Source organism: Curcuma longa, chromosome 9, assembly GCF_044706935.1.
Source record: "Curcuma longa cultivar G26 ecotype Majalengka, Jawa Barat chromosome 9, ITB_CL_G26_1.1, whole genome shotgun sequence".
NCBI classification, from domain to species: domain Eukaryota; kingdom Viridiplantae; phylum Streptophyta; class Magnoliopsida; order Zingiberales; family Zingiberaceae; genus Curcuma; species Curcuma longa.
In genome coordinates this window covers 10,210,765-10,234,544 of record NC_133869.1, presented here as the reverse complement: position 1 = coordinate 10,234,544, position 23,780 = coordinate 10,210,765, and the positions used below count along the sequence as shown (strand labels likewise).

General features: G+C 39.6%; 3 protein-coding genes, 1 long non-coding RNA gene and 2 pseudogenes across 5 annotated transcripts in view; 3 read left to right on the top strand and 3 right to left on the bottom strand.

Annotated features, from left to right (window-relative positions):
• The first annotated feature begins 1,807 nt into the window (after nt 1–1,807).
• LOC141835282 (uncharacterized) lies at nt 1,808–2,401 on the top strand. Of its 2 annotated transcripts, XM_074722719.1 has the most exons (2): nt 1,808–2,054; nt 2,137–2,401. In XM_074722719.1, the coding sequence occupies exons 1-2, from the start codon at nt 1,815–1,817 to the stop codon at nt 2,197–2,199; spliced, it is 303 nt and encodes a 100-aa protein (XP_074578820.1). In that variant the 5' UTR covers nt 1,808–1,814; the 3' UTR covers nt 2,200–2,401. The 2 variants fall into 2 exon arrangements, with proteins under 2 accessions (XP_074578820.1, XP_074578821.1); XM_074722720.1 differs by having other exon boundaries at nt 1,808–2,401.
• A 2,354-nt stretch (nt 2,402–4,755) lies between these two features.
• LOC141834683 (beta-xylosidase/alpha-L-arabinofuranosidase 2-like) lies at nt 4,756–8,322 on the top strand (annotated as a pseudogene).
• A 1,997-nt stretch (nt 8,323–10,319) lies between these two features.
• On the top strand, nt 10,320–11,255 carry LOC141834856 (nuclear transcription factor Y subunit B-1-like). The gene has a single exon (XM_074722238.1). The coding sequence runs from the start codon at nt 10,329–10,331 to the stop codon at nt 10,908–10,910; it is 582 nt and encodes a 193-aa protein (XP_074578339.1). The 5' UTR covers nt 10,320–10,328; the 3' UTR covers nt 10,911–11,255.
• A 1,612-nt stretch (nt 11,256–12,867) lies between these two features.
• LOC141834857 (uncharacterized) lies at nt 12,868–13,721 on the bottom strand (annotated as a pseudogene).
• Nucleotides 13,722–16,929: 3,208 nt separating this feature from the next.
• LOC141834342 (uncharacterized) lies at nt 16,930–17,628 on the bottom strand. Its single transcript, XR_012602316.1, has 3 exons — nt 17,536–17,628; nt 17,158–17,232; nt 16,930–17,077 (listed from the first exon to the last, which is right to left on the bottom strand). It is a non-coding gene; the product is annotated as an uncharacterized LOC141834342 (long non-coding RNA).
• Nucleotides 17,629–22,788: 5,160 nt separating this feature from the next.
• LOC141834531 (beta-xylosidase/alpha-L-arabinofuranosidase 2-like) overlaps nt 22,789–23,780 on the bottom strand; it is a 4,252-nt gene continuing 3,260 nt past the window's right edge. Inside the window, exons 3-4 of the mRNA XM_074721852.1 lie at nt 23,441–23,772; nt 22,789–23,366 (exon numbers count right to left, since the gene is read on the bottom strand). Coding sequence (XP_074577953.1) covers nt 22,789–23,366; nt 23,441–23,772 — 910 coding nt within the window. The remainder of the gene's footprint in view (nt 23,367–23,440; nt 23,773–23,780) is intronic.

Sequence of the window (23,780 nt, the reverse complement as noted above, 5' to 3'; positions counted from 1 at the left end):
TATTTTAATCTAAAAAATGCTCTTATTATAACATTCTTATAGCCGATTTAATTAAAATCGTTCTATATTAGAATAATTTTGATTAAAAGTATTATAATAATATTAAACAAATTAGATTATTTTTAATAAATTAAAATGATTTAACAATATTAGGATTTTTTAATCAATATTGAAGCCGTTTGAATTAGCAATAAAGCAATTTGAATTAATACCGAATATATTTGAATTAAAACTATTTAAAGTAATTTTAATTAAAACCACTCTACATTGTAATAATTTTAATCGAAATTACTATAATAAAATTGTATTAAGGATATTTTTAAATGAAAAAATAAGGCATCCGTACAATATTTTTTTAATATATAATACTGATTTTAAAAAAAAACCATTAATAATTTGTAAATATTTTGTATTTATCGCAATATTATTCTGCTATATAAAATGGCAACATCAGCCGTTCAAGAATAAATCAAAAATAAATTGAAAATACGAGGGCATTTTTAAAACTCCATCAGTGTATTTTTAGAAATAAATACACATATGAGGTTTAATATACAATTTTTCACAAATTTAATTATTTGTCGTTTGTATGCCACATTTAAAAGCAAATCCATCAAGAGATGCAATTGGCTGGCCAATTGCCCAACAAGACGGGCCCCGCACCACACAAATGTAGCCTGGGCCCCTCCAACATCGCCCATGCTTCCTTCACTTTCCTTTCCACTCTCTTTCAGCCATGGAAATTTTAAAAAGGCCCTTCAAAGTTCAATAATTTTACTAAAAAACAATAAACATATTGATAGTACTATAAATGAGCTAAAAGTTTACCTAACGCACAAATTTAAACAACTTATTAAATTAAATAAATAAATTTAAATATATATATATATATATATATATATATATATATATATATATATGTTAGATTTCTTAATATTTATAAATAGAACAGTGATACATTACATGAAAAATATAGTATGAAACTCAACATGACACATTTCATACAGTAGAGTTAGAGCTGTCAAATGGACCAACCCACAATGAGACGGATCAACCCATAGCGGGCTCATCATATGGTGGGGCGGAACGGGTCAACCCACCAATTGGGAGGTTGCAAAATCTCCAACCCAACCTAACTCAAGGTGGGCCGCAGGTTAGGCGGGGCAACCCGCGGGTCTGTTAAAAAATAAAAAAATATTAAAAATATTAAAATTTTAAATTTTAATTACAATTTAAATTGATTAAATTGAAATTTTTAAATTTGAATTATAATTTTTAAACTTGAATTGTAATTTAAATGGATCAAACTCACTAATTTATTGAGTTTTATACTTTAATTTTAAAAATTAAAATAAATAAATAAACTTTCTTAATCCGTGGGCCAATCCAAACCCACCGCGGGTCAATCCATGCAGGTCGCGGGCCTAGGCGGGCTAATCTATCTAAATCCATCTTAAAATGGATTGATAAAATTTCAACCCAATCCACCTAAATTACTTGGCGGGGCGGGCCAATCCGGCGGGCCTAATCCAAATTGATGGCTATAAGTGGAGTCTACATCTATACAGTTGAGTGTGTTATGTTGAATTTTATACTATATTTTTCATGTAGTATATTATTTTTTTATAAATAACATCTATGAAAAGTAAAATTTGATTCTATTTAGCTTTTACATTTTATCAGCACTAAAAATTTCAAAAGACATTTTAAGAAAATGTTAAATATCAAGGGACATTTTTATAAAACTACCCACTCCACCTATTAATCCCTCTTCCCATCACTCCCATTCCTCATTCCTCTGCTTCCCTTTCATCATGGAGAAGTGCAGGTCGTTCCCGGAGTCCTCCTCTGCTTACTACTCCACCTCCTCGCCGGCCGCCGGAGGTAGGTTAGGGTACGAGAACCGTTCCAACTCCTACAGCTTCAACGGGCCGAGCGAGGCGACTGACCCGGAGCAGAAGCGCAAGCGCCGGATCGCCGCCTACAACTCCTTCGCCATGGAACGAAAGCTCAAGTCCTCCCTCTCCCACAGCTTCAAGTGGATCAAGAACAAGGTCTCCGACGCCCTCTACGGCCTCTAAATCGCATTCGCCGTTCATAAATACGCGTGTGGATTGTTTTTTCGTTTCTTTTTAGGGTTTTGCGTCGTCCTGTTTCCCGATGATCTGCCGTCTGATCCATCTCAAGGCAAACGGCTGATCAGATGGCATTGATGTTCATATTTGGGATCGGATCCGTCGATGCCTTTCGATTCATCGGAAGGCAAACAAATGATCAGGTAAGAGTTGATGCCTGTAAATTAGTATCGAGTCTAGTATTGCTTTTGGGTTTTGGTGTTCAAAAAGTTTGTTCTCTTTGGGATTTGTCATGCAATCTCTCTCTTCTTGCCTCTTCTCAAGAACTTGATCTGGAGTTTTAATTCGCTGAAATCTGATCTCGAGTTTGTCGCGCAAGTGGATTCTGGCCTGGAAAACGCTTTTTTCCCCCAAAATTCCGACTATTGTTCTACTTTTGTGAACTATTTTATGTTTCGAAACGATCGAACTTCTGAAATATTCACTGTCGGAGATCGATCGGACCGCCTACGACAACCGACGGTTGGTGTCCGACTCGAGCACCGCCGGCGACTGACCGTCGGACCACCGCCAGCGATCTGGCGGAGCACCATGTTGATGTCTTGCTGGAGTTGACAGCCAACAGCGATGGGTAGAGTAACTGCTTGATGTGATGAATATCGAATTAATTTTTTAAAATAAATAACATAAATGAATTCTAAAAAATAATTTTTTCCTTTTAACTACTAAATTAATCACTCCGTATTAAAAATTTTTATATTATTAATTTTATATATTTTTAAAATATTAAATTATATTGGCAGAAATATATAATTTTTAAAATAAGAATACTTGTCAAACAATATTCAATTGAAAATTTGGATTAATTTAATTGAAATAAAATTATGCTGATAAATAACTAAAATTATTAGAATCATAAAAAAATTATATTAGTGTATGATTTATCTCAGAGAATATATTATTTCTATTATTTATTTTTTTAACTTGCTGATCTACAAATATGTTAAATTTATTTTAAAATTAAAAGAATGCGTATATATTTATTAAAATTAAAAGTTTAAGGACAATTATTATTAATATTATTATTATATTAAAATGGTAAGGATTAAATAATAATAATTTGTTTTGACCTAAATCAAAAGAGATTTAGTCTGTAAATTTTGTCACAGACAAACAAAAAAAAACATCCTTTAAAAAAACCTCAAAAGGACACCAAATTAAATGTTTTAGCTCAAGAATATCTCTTATTTCAATGTTTTTGTAATTGGGCTTTAGTCCAACCCAAAAAAAAATATCATGTATCATTAAATCATCTATTTCGAGAAAATAAATGCATTTATCCTATGTAATTATTATTTATTTTTTAATTCAAAATACTTTTGTTACTTAAAAAAGATTGTTTTTTCTTTTTTGTAATTATAATTTTATTATATTAATATAAAATGTTCTCTTCAAAGTCCTAATCTACAAATTAATTAATTTTTGAGATGATTATATATTATAATCTCATTAATTTTCAGTTAGATTTATGTAATCAATCTCAATTAAATTTATCACAAATAATTTTTTAATAAACATAAAATATAAAAAAATATGAACTTGTATTAACTCAGAGAAGAATATGAATAAATAAAAAAAGATTTAATTGATAGAATATACATACACCGTAAGATAAAGTATGTATCAATGTGTTGTATAATGAAAAAAAGAATTGTATTCATTACAACACAGTATTAATGTCAAATAAAATACAAATTATGTGTGAATCCAGGGCCATCTAAGATAGGACAATGTCTTCAACTCCAACCCAATTAAAATATATATATATATATTTTATAATTTATAATTTGACATCGAGAATTAATTCTTTGTTTCTTTTTTTCCTTATTCATTGAGCCACTCCTTTCATACTCCAAGCCCAACCCACTTCTAATTTTTAGGTCTATGATTATCAATAACTATTATAATATATAAAAACTATCGAGTAGTTGTTACAATGTTGTTCTTTATTTTTAAAGCTATTGTAACAGTTATGATTAGTTGATACAATGTGTAAAAGATGCCTTTTGTTGTTTAGCTCGTAAAATTAATTTTCTTCCATTTGATCGACAAATGAGCAAAAAAAAACTCTATGGACCAATGCCATGTAAAGTTTGATAAAATAGTTTAAGCACAAAAAAAAAAATAATCGTCAAGCGAATTAAGACACCCTATCACATAACAATATCCTAAAAGGATGAGAAAATGTACACGATGACATTTAGTCACGAGGATATTTTAATTAAAAAATAATTAAAATTTTAAAATAATTAAATTAAAATTTTAAATTCGATCTTGATTTATTCAATTCAATTTTATTTTTTTTTTCTAGGTAAAGTTCAAAAGATAAAGTTCAAGCTCTATCCCTCCTATTTCTCTCTGTTAATTCGATCGATTCATTCGCGTCGCCATCCATGGCACCGAAATCGTCGCTGCGTCACGTTTCTTATAAAGGCGAGACTTTTGTTGGATTATTGCAGTGAAGGTTGGTGCAGTGCGGCAGTAACCACTGTGTTGATCTCCATTAACGGCGGAGTAGGGAAGCGTACCGAAGCTCTCTGTGGAGAGCGCGAGCTCGTGATCTAACCACCTCCGCCGCCGCTGCTTCTGGGAGGAGGAGGGCGAGGAGGAGGGGAAAAGGATGGGGGAGCAGTCAAAATCGCGTCTTTTGTATCTGTTCCTGGCGGCGCTGTGGTTGCTGGGCGTCCTGCGGCCCAATGTCGGCGCGGCCGCCGCCGAGAACACCACCCCGATCTTCGCCTGCGACGTGGCGGCGAACGCCACACTCGCGAGCTTCCCCTTCTGCAACGCGTCGCTCCCGGCGCGCGAGCGGGCGGAGGATCTGCTTGCCCGCCTCACGCTGGAGGAGAAGATCGGGAACCTGGTGAACAATGCCACGGCGTTGCCGCGGCTCGGGATCCCGAACTACGAGTGGTGGTCCGAGGCCCTCCACGGCGTCTCCTTCGTCGGTCCGGGCACGAAGTTCTCCAACCTCGTCCCCGGCGCCACCAGCTTCCCCCAAGTCATCCTCACCGCCGCCTCCTTCAACGCCTCCCTCTTCCAAGCCATCGGAAAGGTGACATTTTTACACAATGCCGCTAAATCTCAAGCTCCTCTCCTTCTTCTTCTTCTTCTTCATGAATGAGCATTTGAATCTCTTGCTTAGTTTCAGAAATGCTCTTCGCTCAAAAAGATGAATCAAATCTGAGGCAACAAACACCATGCCTTTCTTTGATTCATCTGCTACAACTTATACTGTCAAACATCTGCCAGATTGTCGAAACACCAAATCTTGCAAACAATTTGTTTGTTTTTCATGAATGCTCTTCACTTCAAGCATCTTGCAGGTGGTGTCGACCGAGGCGAGGGCAATGCACAATGTAGGTCTTGCAGGGCTATGTGAAGGGCTTGTGACTCCGAAAAGCTCAAGGTTGCTGCTTGCTGCAAGCACTACACTGCCTAACATCAACATTTTCAACAAGTTTAGTCTCATATAGCTTTGCTATTTGTTATTGTATCTTAATTGCGGTGCTTTAGTGTTAGAAAAAGATTCTATCTTTCCTAAAGTAGAATGTGTCAGGATTCATACACTAAGATTATCATATTTACTACGATGTTGATAACTGGAAAGGCAGGACACCTTTGCTGGTTTTTGCAACTAGTAAGTATGCCACTGGCTATGTGAAGGGCTTGCAGGAGACCGATGACTCCGAAAAGTTTTTGCTTTAGTCTTATAATTTGTTATTGTTGCTGCTTGCTGCAAGCACATACACTGCCTACGATGTCGATAATTGGAAAGGCATCGAACGATACACCTTCAACGCTAAGGTAATAAGTTCTTGCAACAAGTTTAGTCTCATATAGCTTTGCTATTTGTAGGTGAAATGGGTTGTTTTTGTAGGTGACGAAGCAGGACATGGATGATACCTTCCAGCCCCCCTTCAAGAGCTGTGTGATCGACGGGAATGTGGCGAGTGTGATGTGCTCCTACAACCAAGTCAACGGAACGCCTACTTGTGCCGATCCTGACCTCCTTGCCGGCACCATCAGAGGAGACTGGAAACTCAATGGGTCTCTTCTTCTTCTTCTTCCCTTCTGCAATTTTCCTCTCCAAATCAGTTCACTATTTTTTTCATTCATCATCAAATTAGCATCTCACTTCCTTTTTGTTACTCAAATTAGTTCATAGCTACAACAATATGGTATTGACCATATATGTGTTGTATCTATTATTAATCGTAGTTGTAGCAATTACGATTCATAACTATAGGTGAGATCCTATTCAACTTATTTGTCAATATTAGTTAATACTATGCTATAATATATTTTAGCAGTTACAAATTAGAGTTCCTATAGCATTGTGGCAGTTGGATTTCTGAAAACATAACTCAAGAACAGAGAAAACTGATCGAAATAGAGTTGATGAAGTATCATGTTCTTCAAGTTCATGAATCTGATACTGAACTCATGCTTGCAGATACATTGTTTCGGATTGCGATTCGGTGAGTGTACTCTACAATGATCAGCATTACACTAAGACTCCTGAGGAAGCTGCAGCGATCTCGATCAAAGCAGGTTGGTTGGTTTACTCTGGCTGTTGAAGATTTGAATGGAGTTCAGTGATTTTAAGAGGAAGATTTCAGTGTTTCGCCATTAACGTGGAGTTTGACAGGGCTCGATCTCGACTGTGGAACTTTCTTGAGCGAGCACACGTTGGCGGCGATCCAGGGCGGGCAGCTGAAGGAGAAGGACGTCGACAGGGCGATCACGAACAACCTCGCGGTGCTGATGCGCCTCGGATTCTTCGACGGCGATCCCCGGAAGCTCCCCTACGGCGGCCTCGGCCCTGACGACGTGTGCACCGCCGCCAACCAGGAGCTCGCCCGCGAGGCCGCGCGCCAGGGCATCGTGCTCCTCAAGAACGACCTCGCGCGGCTGCCGCTCGACGCCGCCGCCGTCGCGTCGCTGGCGGTGATCGGCCCCAACGCCAACGTCACCGACACCATGATCGGCAACTATGCAGGTGCGCGCTCTGTTTTCTCCGGCGATTTCATCGACGGAATTGTTTTCTCTGCTAAAAATTCGAATTTTTTCGTGACGAAAGATTAAAATTTTGATTTTGATCGATCGTTTCAGGGACACCGTGCAAGTACACGACTCCGCTCCAAGGTCTCTCGGCCAACGTCAAGAAAACCCTGTACGCGCCGGGTTGCGCCAACGTGAGTTGCGCCGGCAGCAGCCTCCAGTTGGAGGCGGCCAGGGATGCCGCCTCCAAGGCCGACGCCACCGTCCTGGTCGTCGGTGCCGACCAGACCATAGAGAGGGAGAGCTTCGACCGGGTGAGTCTCCTGCTCCCCGGGCAGCAAACAGAGCTCATCACCGAGGTGGCCAAAGTGGCCAAGGGCCCGGTGGTCCTCGTGATCATGTCCGGCGGCCCCTTTGATATAACCTTTGCGAAGAGCAACCACAACATCTCCGCCATTCTCTGGGTGGGGTACCCAGGCGAGGCCGGCGGCGCCGCCATCGCCGACGTCATATTCGGATTCTTCAATCCAAGTAATTGAGTTCAATTGATGACCGTAAATTCTCTGTTCCTTGTGGATCGATGACGAATTTATGAAACAACGCAGGTGGGCGGCTGCCGGTGACGTGGTACCCGGAATCCTTCGCCGACTCCGTCAACATGACCGACATGCGCATGCGGCCGGACCCCGACACCGGCTACCCCGGCCGGACCTACCGGTTCTACACCGGCGACACCGTGTACAGCTTCGGCGACGGCCTCAGCTACAGCAACTTCACCCACCACCTCATCTCCGCCCCCAAGCTGGTCACCGTTCCCCTCGACGCTTCCCACGCCTGCCACTCTCAGCGCTGCCTCTCCGTCCCGCTGGCCGACTCCGGATGCGGCGCCGGCGCACTCAAGTTCGACCTGCGCCTCGAGGTGCGCAACGCCGGCGCGGCGCACGGCTCCCACACAGTGTTCCTCTTCGTGACGCCGCCGCCAGTGCACGCGGCGCCGAAGAAGCACCTGCTGGGGTTCGAGAAGGTGTTCGTCGAGCCGAGCGGCGCAGCGGAGGTGGCGTTCAGTGTGGAGGTCTGCCGGGACATGAGCTTGGTGGACGAGGCCGGCGAGAGGAAGGTGGCGCTGGGGGCGCACGTGCTGCACGTGGGGAGCTTAAAGCACTCCGTCAGCCTGACAATTTAAGCATCAATTAATTAATTTGAAGAAGACAAAAAAAGGAATTAATTAATTCCAGTAGAAATAGGTATTTAATATTAGTCACCATTTCCTAGTTTATTCGAGTGCAAATAAATTGTAATTTGTATTTTTTTTATTTGTGTCAATTGTAATTTGTATTTTTTTTATTTGTGTCAATGGGAAAAAAAATTTGCTTGTCTCATTTTTATCCAACTTTAATTTTTATATCAACAAGGTTATTTCAGAATTGTTCTAGGGGCAAAAGTCAAAATTACTCACTTACTTTCTAGTATATCAGTTTTATTATTATCTTTCATTTAAATTCTAAATCTATAGGTATACATTAGTAATTCTAAAATCATATATATTGTAATTGTTATACGTGTGGTAACAGTTACCGTTTCATAACTATAATACATAATTAATCTATTTAAAAATATTCATATTGTAATAATTACGATTTTATAGTTATTATAATATAAATTCATTCTCTTATTATTTATATTGTAGTAGTTATGAAATCATAACTGTTATAATTGTTGCAACAACAATTTTATAGTTACTATAATATAAATTTAACATATTCACTTAATATTTATATTATAACATCTATGAAATTATAATTGATATAACATGTGTAAGAGCATCCACAACGCTGGTTTGTTATAACACCACTATTAATAATAAAATAATAAAAAAATTGTATGTGGGCCCCACTGCCCACATGAACGCGTTAAAACTATTGAACGAGTTCATGTGGCTGCCATTGCCACATGGGCAAGCACTAATTGTTATTAATGCACCATTAACCTGCGTTGCAGATACTCTAACAACTACGAAATCATAACTGTGATAATGTGTCATCCAATTTAAAATTTAAGTGAATATATAAATAAATAAATAAATAATAAGAATAAGAATAATATATTAAGAATAGTTTAATTATTATATATGAGGGTGGGGTGAGACGCTCTTTGATAAATAAAATAAAATAAAAGATCTCTTTAAATATTTGAAAAAATATGACACCCTTTTGATGTTTAGCCTTGTTTCTCTTTCCAAAATGAGTTTTTTTTAAAAAAAACTCAAATGGCCGGCTTTGACTTCAAAAACCTGAAGAAAGACAAAAGTCAAAAGCCATTCCGACATCATGATCATCATGATCTTAGGTTGGATTCCCTCCAACCATAGACACAAAGTCAACGGTGACTAAACACCAAGTCAACGATGATCATCATAACCACGATAGTCAACCGATATCTAAATCTTAAATTAATTTCACATAACAAAATCAAAACTATATATATATCTATATATATTTACATTCACTTATTATCGTTCAAAGAAACGGTGAAATACGAACCGACTATAAAGGAGTGCGTCGTAAAGAATACCTCTTGCAGTTTGTTCTATTCAAAATATAATCGATAGTCATTTATTCCTTGGCTCATCGATACTCATCAAATCTAGTTAAAATGCTTTGACTAATTAATCTCCCTCTTTTCAGGAATGCAAACTCCATGATCAAACTCAATGAAAGGCTCTGTGGAGAAAGGAATAAAGTGTCACATTTGGAATCTAACTTTGGTCCTTCCCCATTTGATGCCTTCAATTTGGTTGCGTGTCCTTGTCACGACCCGCTCTCTCCTTGCCTTTCCTCTATCAATCATCGTAAACTTCCTTCTTATGGTCAAATAATCGACTTATTAATGACTAAGTTCGACGTACTAATTATCATTAAATAACTGATAGAGACTTTTAAAATAGCTAAGCGTGATTTATTTTTGATGCAAAGCTAAAAAGGCGACAATTGTCATGAGCCTCGAGAGACAAAGAGGAGTTTAGTCGGTCGGAGAGTTGAATAAATATATATTTTTTTAAAATAATAATTTGTAGGGAAAAAAATAAATAAATAATTTGGGGGTTAAAGGGTGTTCCACATTCCCTCTCGTTTCTTTTAAAACCCCAAACGCTGGCCCCCAAATTCCTCCGTCAAATCCCTAAATTGGGAAATGAAGGGGAAACGCAACGCCCACCACCACCGTCCCACCGGTGGCGGCGGAGGCGGAGGCGGCGAAGCGATGTCGGACACGGAGTCGGACGCCGTCGCCGGCGGGGGATCGAGCTCTCCGAAGGAGCAGGACCGGTTCCTGCCGATCGCCAACGTGAGCCGGATCATGAAGCGGTCGCTGCCGGCGAACGCGAAGATCTCCAAGGAGGCGAAGGAGACGGTGCAGGAGTGCGTTTCGGAGTTCATCAGCTTCGTCACCGGCGAGGCCTCCGACAAGTGCCAGCGCGAGAAGCGCAAGACCATCAACGGCGACGATCTCCTCTGGGCCATGACCACCCTCGGCTTCGACAACTACGTCGTCCCCCTCAAGGCCTACCTCAACCGCTACCGCGAGGCCGAGGGCGACCGCAGCCTCGCTCTCGCCGCCCACCACCGCCCTTCCGCCGACCAATGGATGGACCAGGAGGCTGCCGATACTGCTAACAATAGCAGAAATAAGAACAACGCCGCTGGGGTAGGCCTCACCGGGGAATCGTACCCGCCGGCGCCGATGGACGGCGGATGGGATCGTCGGAGAAATTAAAAGGCCGGTATTTTCACCCAATTCTTAGGGTTTCTTCTCCGATTTAATTCCGCTTTGAGATCGGTGCCACTGATCCAAGCAGATGCTTTTAAATACTATTTATAGTTTAAATTTGAAGAATTCTGCAAACATTTAAAACCGTTTAAATTTGGCAGCAGCAATAATTTGCTAATTTATTTTCAAAAAAGTTGTATCATTTTAAATTTTTTAAAAAAATTAGGTCTAAATTATAGAATTATCTTTCTATAAAAAAAATTAATTTATAATATATCGTAGTTTAAAATTAATTCGTCAGTATTTAATTAAGTATGAGTTTATATTGCTGTTGAAGATAGGAACACTTGTTGGTGGATCGTTGATGGCCGTACAAGGTTCCTTCAGCTTTTGCCTTTTATTCCGAATCCACTTTCAATTATTGGGATTCTAAAGCATGGAACCAACTGGAAGTCTATCACTGGTTCATAGTGTTTTTTTTAAATAAATAAATAAATTTAGTATAAATATTTAGTTAAAATAACCTTTTAATCTTTTTTAAAAATCTAATAGAATATTGTCTGCCAAATAAAATATCGATAATACACTATCAAAGATTTGAACATTATGTATTAACTTTTTCTATGTCGTACAAATATATGATATTATTTATACGAATTTAAAAGAATGATGAGAACAAAGGATATATAAATTATGATTTAGCTAATTAAACTCTCAAAATTTTCTATATTTTTCTAAAGAAATAAAAAACCATGAGAATGTTTTTGTAAATTGAAACTGAATGCCTTGTTTATTAGATAAAATTGAATTTTTTTTTAGTAAAATACATCATAATCACCATTATAAAAAGCAGTATTAATGCATGAAAATTAACTCGTTCAGGTAATAAATGTTTATTAAGTCAGAGTCAACTGATTAGTTACAATTAATTCTACCACTTTCCCTCATAATATTAACATGTAATTAGCAATTGACAAAAATCAATCCCCTTTTCTAAACTATCTATTATAATAGTTATGATTAATAACTGGTATAATAATATTTATAAATTAAAGACTACGTGCTGTAATATAATATTAATTAGTATTTATTATAAATAAATTATTTATATTATAACAAATATGATTTATAACTAATATAATATAATATTAACTAGAAATGACGTATCATATTATATCCGATATGAATTGTAATTATTATAATATAGTATTTTTAGGGTTAATCAAAATTGAAATTTTATATTTTAATAGTTATTATCCTATAATTGTTACAATAGCATACAAAATAAAAATATTTTGACGTTATTCGATGACAACTATTCCAATAAAAAAATTATTCCTTTAATTTTCACCCATGAAAAATATTTTATGTATTAAAAGAGTTGAAATAATTATCACTAATTTTGTTTTTTTTATGAAAATCAGATCTCTAGTACAGACGTCCAGTATTCATCCTTTGCCTTGATTGACTAAAATATCTTAATTTTATTTCTCTTCACTTCCATTTTTTCTTTTGTTAGTGAATTGTAGTCCTAATTATTTAATATTTAGGACCGTATTGTCAAGTTCTTTTAAGTCAAGGGATTTCAAGTGATTTTTAAGTTTTTGATTTTATTGCGTCCTTATTGATTTAATTTAAATTTTTGGAAAATTAAGCTTGTTTTTGTTTCCTGCATGAAATATAAAATATTTTAAAAAAACGGAACAGAAAAATAAAGGGAAAAAGGAAAAGATAATTTTACCTGAAAAGTGACGTCACGTGGAAAAGCACGACGGAAACGGCGCGTAAACAGATGGGCAACGGCGACGCAACCCAAACAGGAAGCAGAACAGGAAATAACGGAGAGAGACGGCGTTTTGCTCCGATCACTGCAGCGAACAACCACAAACACATCATCATCCGATTAAATGTTCATCAATCAATTAGATCGCGAAGATTGATTGAAAAAGTTAGTGGAGAGTGATGATTTTGAATGAGTTTTCATTGCTTTTCATCGGAAGCGTTTTTGTCAGTTCAGATCCCGGTGTTTGTTCCATCGGCGTAGCATCAACGCCGGTCATATGAGATTACGTACAGAACCGACGGCTCAGATCGGTTTCCCCTGCCTTTGCTTGTACAAAAACAAAGATGCCAAAAAAGGGATAAAAAATGCTCCGAAATGGCCTCCGATGGTCGCCGTCGATCGGATCTGGCGATGTTGGCGGGGAGAAGAGGGGAAAGAGTGTTTCTCGATGTTTCTCAACGAACCTGATTCTAGATCGGCGGATCGGGCGGCGGAGATTTATGCATCTTCTTCTGAATCGGACATCCGAGAGAAGCGGCTGGGGCGGGGTTGGAAGGCGGTCCGCCGCCGCTGCTGGTGGGAGGACGGGCGGATGAGGGCGGAGAGGGCGCGCTTCACCCACTCGCCCTCCACCGCCCCGATCCGGACCAGGGAGTTCGCCATCGCCGACCGCCTCGCGTTGAGCCTATTCGACGGCGAAGCAGCGGCGGAGGAGGCAAGCCCCTTGTGGAGGTGGCAGCGGAAGGATCCGGGGTGGGTGGACGGGGAGCAGAGGCAGCTGCGTCGAGCAGGCGCAGATCGGTCGAGCCAGGGAGCGGACAGATCGCGGGGAGCACAAGCGGACGGGAGCGAGCACAGCTCCGGCCACGCGGACGCGCTGGTGATGCTGGAAAAAGGGAGCAGGGGAGCGAGCAGAGAGGCTGGTCGACGACGACGCGAATCCTGCGCGGCCTCCTGCCGGCGATACCGATCGCTGGAAAGGAAGAACTGGTCCAGCGGACCTTCTAGAAGACGACGCCATTTCCAAACACCTTCTTAGGTAACTATTTTGGCAAACGTAGATCAACTCCGGCGTGGTATTTATAGCTAAACGAGACAGGGGTATGAATGTAATAAACTGGAAGTTTGGGCGGGAAACGACAGTGTACTCACTGCGTGAGAAAAGGCCCTCATTTTGTATCTTATTACGACCATGCCACCGAAGGTAAAAAAGCGAGCGAGGGTAGTTCAGGGAAAATAAATCCGTCTCTCGGGAAGCGGAGAAGCCGGCGCTTTCCAAAGTTAGTGCCGCACGACAGCTAAGCACTCGTATTATCGTGTGGAATTCACCAACAACTCAACCGCCCTTAATTTCGCCCTTTTTAAAATCAAAATAATTCTTTTTTTCTTTGTGTGGTTATCCACGGAGACTTCGGAGAGGTCGCTGTCAGTGAGCCACTGTAGTTAGTTGGAGACGGAGACACGTTGCAGCGACAGTTGTCGATTAGTGTTGGTCGATAACGGCACGTTACGTTGTTGGCGGATAGGGCCGGTTTAAAAGGTTTGACAGTGCTCTATGATCGTCACTAATCTCATCTCCACTCTTATTTATTCATAAGCCATTTTGATCTCTTTCTCAACCTTCTCCAAAGCTCGCAACATCAAAGCCTTGGTAAAAGAGGTGATGAAACCACAAGTGCTGCATACTTGATCCTCGATTGTGTTTTCACTACTAGAATTTTGTTAATAGACAACGCGAAAAACGCGTTGTCTTTGTGGGGTAAAAAGCGTTGTAAGATGCCCTGTTGTAAAAGGGGTCCCTCAACGACAACGCTTTTTAAGCGTTGTCTTTGTTAACATCGACAACACCTTCGCAACGCAGAAAAAGCGTTGTAAATATTACAACGTTTTTTGCAACGCTTTAAAAACGTTGTTTTTAATAGGTATGACAACACATTTTGCAACGGTTAAAAAGCGTTGTAATTTTGTTACAAATTGTTTGGGTTTTGCAACGTTTTTAAAGCGTTGTCTTTTGATTTTTTTTAGCAGTAAATAAGAAATAATATATTTTGTAAATATAAAATCATTAGCTACAAAATTTACTAGATCACATACAAAACATACAACTTATATTTACACAATAATCATTCTTACAGCAGGTTCATAACACAAATTCATAACATACAGCAGGTCCATAACATACAACTTATACAAGTTCATAACACAAATGTAAGTTACAACTTCCAACATAGAAGCTCCATAACAGCAGCAGGTCCATAACAAAGGTTTCAACGCAACAGAATATCCTCCAACAGCAGCAGAAATAGAACAGGTGCAATGACAGTGAGAATCCAATGACAACTGCACATAAACAAATAATTAGCTCATCAATTAAATAAGTTATCAAAATACATAACAAAAGAATCAATAGATCTACTTCACAACCAGGAAATAGTAAAAAAGATGTAAGAAGAGAGGAAAGTAATTGTGGTAGTAAAATCAAAATATTCAACATAAGATTCTTACAAGAAAAGAAATATTACAAAGCATGACTATAATCAAATATTCAAGTGTGTATTACAACCTGAATTCTAGTTACCAAAATCAGAAAGACATGTCATCGAGACCACCTTAATAAGCATATTATCGAGAATACCATGTTACAGATATATGTAGAATATGTCAATAAGCAACTTGCAGGATTCAAAGTGCACAGATGGTTGCATAAGAACAAGACCAACAGAAAAATAATAAAAATAAAACTTGAGATTTAAAGTACACAGTGTAAACACATCTAGTGCACTATGCATAACAAAGAAGAACAATGCAGTACCAATGCTGTGTTAAGATTTAATGGTGAAAGAGAATAGAAAAACAATTAAGTAATATGCTAGCAGAAACGTCACCTTAACATCTCCATTATCTGCCACGCTTACGTCTAGTTGCATCAGTACTCTGCTTTTCAATTGGCAACGTCACCTTAACATCTCCATTATCTGTTCCAGAAGACAAAAGAAAAGGAAAAAGGTCAAGCAGATCAACAATAAAAGGCACAAAACCAGCATCATAATTACACCATCATCCATGTTACCTAATGCATCCTTGTCACTTAAAATAACCCTGCCCGATTGATCACTAGGTGGAGAAAGTCGAGAAGGTTCAGACATCTGCTTTATTAATACTGCACAGTCAAAATCTACAAATATGTGAAAAGGGCCAATGTGGATCAAGTGCAAATAAACGACAAGAAAGAAATAATGATTAACAAAGAACAACAAAAGGTACATACTTGAACTGGGCCAATGTGGTTCTTTATATGTTTGATTAAGAATTTAGGAAGCAGCTCTTAACAATCTCAAACACAGTTTTCATAGTTCATCTCATAGTATCAGTTACAATAAAAGATCCTCAAGAATACAAGACTCAGTAAGCAAAGCATCTTTATACTAGTAATATCTTAGAGGAGAAAAGAGAGTTTTCTCCAGAAAGATCGCATTTTTAAACTTAAGCAAATTTAAGTAGAACAAAAAAAAAGAACATTGAAGTTTAAAATTCATTAGAAATGAACAAGAGGATTATTCTGATGAAACTTGCAAAATTGAAGGAATGTCCAAGAATCCCTTCGTTCAGAATGTCCAAGAATGACCCAAGGAATGTCAAGATTCAAAGCATCTCAGCACTGCAAAAGGAAATCCAAACAAATAGAAATAGAAATCAAAAAGGACTTGTCTCACAAAATAAGGAACCTTGTTTTATTTTTTCCAATCATAGATCATAAATAACAAACAACAGTTTATCTCTTCCTTCAAACAGTGAGATTAACAACAGGTCTCCTCGATGGCCGTCACAACAAATCTGAAACAGTGACCATAAATCAATGAAGAATCAATCAAAAATATCAGCAGTAACATAGAATTTAACCCAACCCCCCCCCCCCCCCATAGTGAACCATGGTAAAAATAATCAAGCCCTACTATCCAGACACATCTAAAAGTAAATTTAGATTATCCTTAGTATTCAACAAACCTAGAGGCTAGAACCATTAAAATTATCCTTGAATTAGGCTCACTCAGTGATGATTCAACTGGCTGCAGGTTATGATACTTCAAATCAATTTATCATTCAAATGTGTCTTCTCAATTCAAAAAGAAAATAGAAACAAAATACATCCAAGACAATATTGCTCATGTCTCTTAGTCATTATAGAAATTTCACAATTTAAATTGGGCAAAAATGGGAAATACCAAAAAGTACAAACCTCCTTAAATCTTTCGGCAAAATAGAACCTCCCTTTCAAGTTTATGGCCACTAATCCATTGGCTGTGATTGGGAATGCCTTCTTTGCTCGAACACTATAGCTCAGTTTCTCATCTTTGTTAAATTGGACGCCCATACCCATGCTGGCTGGCGACTACTCAATCAGAACAAAAGTCACTTCACAAACTCAGATTCTTATTGTGTTCAAATCATATACCAGCGCAAAAGATGTACCTCAGGATAAAAATGCCGAAACATTAAAGAAAGATAACTAGGACTTCCAGACTTGGTGTCTAACTCCGCATGAGCCTGATAGGATACAATATACTTAGTTTCTCCAGAAAGAAAAACAGAAAAATTCAGCAACACCGTGCAATCCATCATTTATAAACAAGAAACAATAATCATGGGAAGCAATGCATGAAACAATTAGCCCTAAAAGCACAAATGGAAGGTTCATACTAATCTTTCTCCACTTTTTTGCTACATATTTTGATCTATATGGAGAAAGTCCAAAGTCCAAAATCCCAAAGCTAATTGTTTCCTTCTTACGAAAACAGAAAGATCCAGTCCCAACGCAAAGGAGAGAGGGAAGTAAGGATGGGGAAGAACCTGGAGTACGCTATCGGAGGCGAGTGGAATCCTCTCCTTGGCGTGGATGCGAAGGGACTTGGAATCGCCATCGTACCTCAGCGAGTTTTGCATCCTCCTTCCCGCTCCAACCCTAGCGGAGCAACAGTGAGGAGGAGGGAACCGAGGAAGAAGAGGAGGGCGGAGGGGGCGGAGACGCGGGCGATGGCCCGGAGGTCGGCGAGAAGGGCACGGTGGAGATCGAGGAAGGCGGGCGAAGGGGGTCGCCGCGGAGGAGCGGGGAGAGGCGAGAGAGGAGGTCGAGCAAGGAAGGGGAAATCGAGTAGGCGGAGAGGAAGAGGAGGGAGGTGGAAAGGAGGAGGAGTAGGGGGAGGAGGAGGGAGGGAGCCACTGCAACCGGGAGGAGGAAGGCTCGCCCATAAGAGAAACGCTAGGTCACGATGGACGAAGGAAATGTCTTACCCATAGGAGAAACGCGAGCGGCGGGAGAGAGAAGAGGAGGCGTACGCACCAAGGAAATAATGGACTCATCCGATAAAAAATTTAATATAAACCTTCTAAACCCTCAACGACAACACTAAACGACAATACTTTTAAAAGCGTTGTCTTTGGCAAAAAACCCGCTAAAAGACAACGTTTTCGACAACGCTTTTGTAAAGTGTTGTGGTTGACCCAAAATAAACGCTAATAGACAACGCTTTCTGTACAAACGTTGTCTTTTGATTTCAAAAGACAACGCTTTTGACTAAAAACGTTGTAAATTGAAATACCACAACGCTTTTGCTAAAAACCGTTGTCTTTGGGGCGTTGTCTATTAACAAAATTCTAGTAGTGTTTTTTGCATTAACAAAACTCTTCTTTGATCTGTCTCCACAGCCCTTCCTTTCATAGCTTCGCACCTAATTAACACACATATCCACTTAGCAGAGTCTCATTTTTATTAATGTCTAAATTGCCTACATATCCAACACTCTAATTCATCAAGTACAGCAAGTCACAATATAATCATAGAATGCTTTCCTTTTAGCCTAAGGGAACACTTGTTTCATGACAAAAGCTCTTCATTATTTCAACCACTCATTCCTTCTCCCAGAGACGGATTTAAGTAAGGGTTATCCTGGATGGTAGCCCAACCCTGTGAGTCTTATAATAATTTATCATTAACTTATTTTGAATATTTTTGAACAGGGTAGTGGCGCAGTTGGCTAGCGTGTATGTATCATAGCTCGATGAGTTATCCTGAGGTCAAGAGTTTGAGCCTCTCTCATTCCATTCATTCTTTTGGTGATGAAGATTACATAATATAAGTTATTTTGGGCTTTAATCTAATTTTAAAAAATTACATAAGGTTGGGCTATTTTGGGCTCTAATCTAATTTTTTTAAAATTACATAGATATTTGTAGTCTATCATTTGGTATTAAAGAAAAATTAATGGATTTTTTCTTTGTTCATTGTATTTTTATGTTTAATTCACCCTTTCCATACCTAAAGTCAGCACAGTCCACTTCTAATTTCTGAATCTGTCTCTGCCTTCTCCTGTTACTGATGTCCTTCATACTATTACCTACTTGTTGAGCACATAATGTCTAAAACTCAGAGAAGAAGTGTAATCTACAATTTAGTTCAAATTAAAATTAAACATAACCTAACTAGAGTCATGACTCGGTATCTTGGGGAACTAGCTCACAATATGAATTAGAAAATGTTAGGGTGGTCTCATAAGATAGATAGTAACACAGCATCGATGAAAACAAAAAATTGTAAAATTAGCATGACAGCAGAATGTGACAACCATTAAAACCAGAATCAATAACAAAAAGTAAGCAATACAATGCTAGCTTGGATGGGGTGAGAGAAGGTTCATTAAAGGGAGAGAAATAGAGAGGAAGGGAAGTATTTATGTTCTCTTTGTTTGGGAGGAATAGAAGATTCGTTAACGTAACATGTGTTACCTTATTTAGGAGAAAGGAAAGAGAATTAAGGTTAAATATATAAAATTATAAAAATATCCTTACTTCTTAAAATAAATCTACATGTGAAAAAAATATTTATAACTTATTAAATTGGATGTAAAATTTTTCTTGCCAAAACCACCTTGTGAGATCAAATAAAATTAATATTTATGACTTAAATAAATAAATTTTTTAAATAAATAATGAGTAGACATACAATAAGCATTTAAAATATAAAATTTGTACACTTTGGTACGATAAAAAATAAATCAATATTTTACATATATTTTTATAAATACTTATTGATGTAAGAAAGGAGCGAAAAGATCGTGTTCAATTAGGATAAAATTGAAATAAATAACATTTAGAATTATCTTCCCTTTACTTACACCCCAAATTGGAGTGTAAGAAAATCTCCCTTTTATGAGTAAGGAAGGTAAAAACTTATTCTTCCCTACCCTTCCCTCCTCTTCCCTCACTCCTTTCCCAATAAGGTTCAAAATTCTCTTTCCCTTATTTATCTTTTCTTCCCCTTTTCTCACCCCCTCCCAAACTCAACACATACCTCCTTCTTCCTCTTCCTCTTCCGCTTCCTCCATTCCAGCCATGGTCAAGCTCTCCCTTCCCTCCTTTTTCCTCCTCCTCCTCCTCATGGCTCTGGCCTTGCAGAGTGGAACCTACAATGCAGCATCCCCTAGGAAGGTGGTGGGCATCTACGAGCTCAAGAAGGGCAACTTCTCGGTGAAGGTCACCAACTGGGGCGCCATCATCACCTCTGTCATCCTCCCTGATTCCAAGGTTCTACTCATCTCTTCTTCTATTTGATCTCTGCGAGAAACAGAAACAACCAGTAATCCAAGGTTTTTCCTCCCTTTCCATGTAGGAAATTTGGCCGATGTGGTTCTTGGGTATGATCGACTTGGTCCATACATTGTAAGAATCTGCTCATGCTTTTGATTAGTGGAAGATAATTATGGTGGTGATTCAGGTCGTCTTCTTTTTTTGTTCTTCAGAATAATTCAGTTTACTTTGGAGCTTTAGTTGTGATGTGGCGGATCTTGAATAGTCTTATGTGGCAGTGAAGGTCAAAAAGTTGACTACCATGGTGAGTCAGAAAGTTAATAGTCAACCTCAGATGAATTGGCTTGGCCAAACCGATCTTATGATATGGCGGATCCTAAGTAGTCTTACGTGGCAGTGAAGATCAAGAAGTCGGCCATCGTGGCAAGTCAAAAAATCAATAGTGAACTTCAGGTGGATTGGTTCAGCCAGTCCGACTGACCCTTTCGACCTCGATCATCTCAGTGACTCGATCCCCGTTTTGGCCCTTCCGACTTCAATCATCTCGGTTCTCGACTTGGCCCTTTTGACCTCGGCCATCTCGGTCACTCGATCTCCGTCCTAACCATCTCGATCAGTCAATCTTTGTCTCAGCCCTTCCGATCTCGACCATCTCGGTCACTTGATCCTCGTCTCGACCCTTCTGACCTCGATTATCTTGGTTCTCATCTCGGTAATTCCGACCTCGATCATCTCGGTCACTCAACCCTCTCTAACCACGGTCACTTGGTCCTTATCTCGGTTCTCGTCCATCTCGGTCACTCGATCTTCATCTCGGCCCTTCCGATCTCGACCATCTCAGTCACTCGGTCTTCGCCTCGGTCCTTCCGATCTCGATCATCTTGTCACTCGATTTCGTCCCTCTTCCGATCTCGACCATCTCGGTCACTCGGTCCTCGTCTCGATCCTTCCGACTTCAATCATCTCGACCACTTGGTCCTCGTCTCGGCTCTTACGATCTTGATCATCTCGGTCACTCAATCCTTGTCTCGGCCCTTCCGACCTTGACTCGGTCTCTCTTTCTCTCGGCCATCCTCCCAGAAGATGCTAAAAGCTCTCAAGCGTGCTCGCCCTACTAGAAGATCAGTGCAGTTACGAGGTTGTCAAACTTGATCTTCTATATCTCCTCGTGTGTGTGTCTATGGTCAAAAAGTAAGAATATTCAGCATTGTTGAACTATAGATCAATTACGAGATTGTCAGATTTAGTCTTCCAGATGTTACATGTCGGGCAGCTTGACAATAATTGACAGAACTTGCCCCCTCAGTCACATATACCAACGTGGAGATTCTTCATAGTAAGTATATAATTCATCATGTAGGTACGAAAACCCTCTCTCGGAATTCTCAATTACTTCATATACACTTCATACACCTTTTTTGGACTGACTTAAGCGTCGGAGTAGTTCTGTCAAAAATCTTTGGCACCCTGTTAATCTGTTTGTTTAGCCTTCTCTATTCAGGTTCCTTTATCGGTGGGAGTAACGATTTATGAGGTAATAGATTATTGACTGATGACTTAATTGTCTACGACGTCTGACTAGAGCAAGTTGGAAAAGTGGCGAACAGGATTGCTGGGGTCGGTTCATTCTTAATGGATCTGTGCACAGACTGTACAGGAACAATGGGAAATAACACACTTCATGGTATGTTTATTACAGGTTTTTGGAACTTTTTATCATTAATAATGATAATTAATTTCTCTATTTTATGCTTCAGGTGGACACAGAGGATTCAGCCGTGTTATTTGGACTGTGAAGAAGATAGCAGGGGAGAGTTCCCCTCAATCACATTGTACTATATATACCGCAGTTTCTGTATTTCACCAAATGAAGTGAATGTATTACATGAGTATGTTAAATTTGTATTATAATAATTATAAAATTGTAATTATTATAATAATTATAATAGTTATTTCATAACTACTACGACATAAATAGTAAGAGAATGAATTTATATTATAATAATTATAAAATCATAATTACTACAACATAAATATTTTTAAATATATTAAGTATATGTTATAATTATGAAATTATAACTATTACCACACATACAACAATTACAATATACATGATTTTTAGAATTACTATAATATATTTAAAATTTAAATGAAAGATAATAATGAAACCGATATACTAGTAAGTAGGTGAGTAATTTTGACTTTTGCCATACAACAATTCTGAAATCAGCGGTTGGATAAATCAGTAATAGAAAAGAAGAACAGAGACGAAGGGATAATAAAATTAATCGATAATAATATTAATCTGGTTTAATAAATCAGTGGTTGGATAAAAATGAGACAAGCAAATTTTTTCCTATTTACAAAAATAAAAATAAAAAAAATCAAATTACAATTTATTTGCACTAGAATAAGCCAGGAAATGGTGACTAATACTAAATACCTATTTCTACTGAAATTAATTAATTCCTTATTTTCCACCTATTGTTTTTTGTCTTCTTCAAATTAATTAATTGATGCTTAAATTGTCAGGCTGACGGAGTGCTTTAAGCTCCCCACGTGCAGCACGTGCGCCCCCAGCGCCACCTTCCTCTCGCCGGCCTCGTCCACCAAGCTCATGTCCCGGCAGACCTCCACACTGAACGCCACCTCCGCTGCGCCGCTCGGCTCGACGAACACCTTCTCGAACCCCAGCAGGTGCTTCTTCGGCGCCGCGTGCACTGGCGGCGGCGTCACGAAGAGGAATACTGTGTGGGAGCCGTGCGCCGCGCCGGCGTTGCGCACCTCGAGGCGCAGGTCGAACTTGAGTGCGCCGGCGCCGCATCCGGATTCGGCCAGCGGGACGGAGAGGCAGCGCTGAGAGTGGCAGGCGTGGGAAGCGTCGAGGGGAACGGTGAGCAGCTTGGGGGCGGAGATGAGGTGGTGGGTGAAGTTGCTGTAGCTGAGGCCGTCGCCGAAGTTGTACACGGTGTCGCCGGTGTAGAACCGGTAGGTCCGGCCGGGGTAGCCGGTGTCGGGGTCCGGCCGCATGCGCATGTCGGTCATGTTGACGGAGTCGGCGAAGGATTCCGGGTACCACGTCACCGGCAGCCGCCCACCTGCGTTGTTTCATAAATTCGTCATCAATCCACAAGGAACAGAGAATTTACGGTCGTCAATTGAACTCAATTACTTGGATTGAAGAATCCGAATATGACGTCGGCGATGGCGGCGCCGCCGGCCTCGCCGGGGTACCCCACCCAGAGAATGGCGGAGATGTTGTGGTTGCTCTTCGCAAAGGTTATATCAAAGGGGCCGCCGGACATGATCACGAGGACCACCGGGCCCTTGGCCACTTTGGCTACCTCGGTGATGAGCTCTGTTTGCTGCCCGGGGAGCAGGAGACTCACCCGGTCGAAGCTCTCCCTCTCTATGGTCTGGTCGGCACCGACGACCAGGACGGTGGCGTCGGCCTTGGAGGCGGCATCCCTGGCCGCCTCCAACTGGAGGCTGCCACCGGCGCAACTCACGTT

Coding starts and splice junctions, on each gene's coding strand:
- LOC141834856 (XM_074722238.1), top strand. CDS start 10,329: ATGAAGGGGAAACGCAACGCCCACCACCACCGTCCCACCGGTGGCGGC.
- LOC141835282 (XM_074722719.1), top strand. CDS start 1,815: ATGGAGAAGTGCAGGTCGTTCCCGGAGTCCTCCTCTGCTTACTACTCC. Junction 2,055..2,136: donor TCAAGTGGATCAAGAACAAG/GTCTCCGACGCC, acceptor GTTTCTTTTTAG/GGTTTTGCGTCGTCCTGTTT.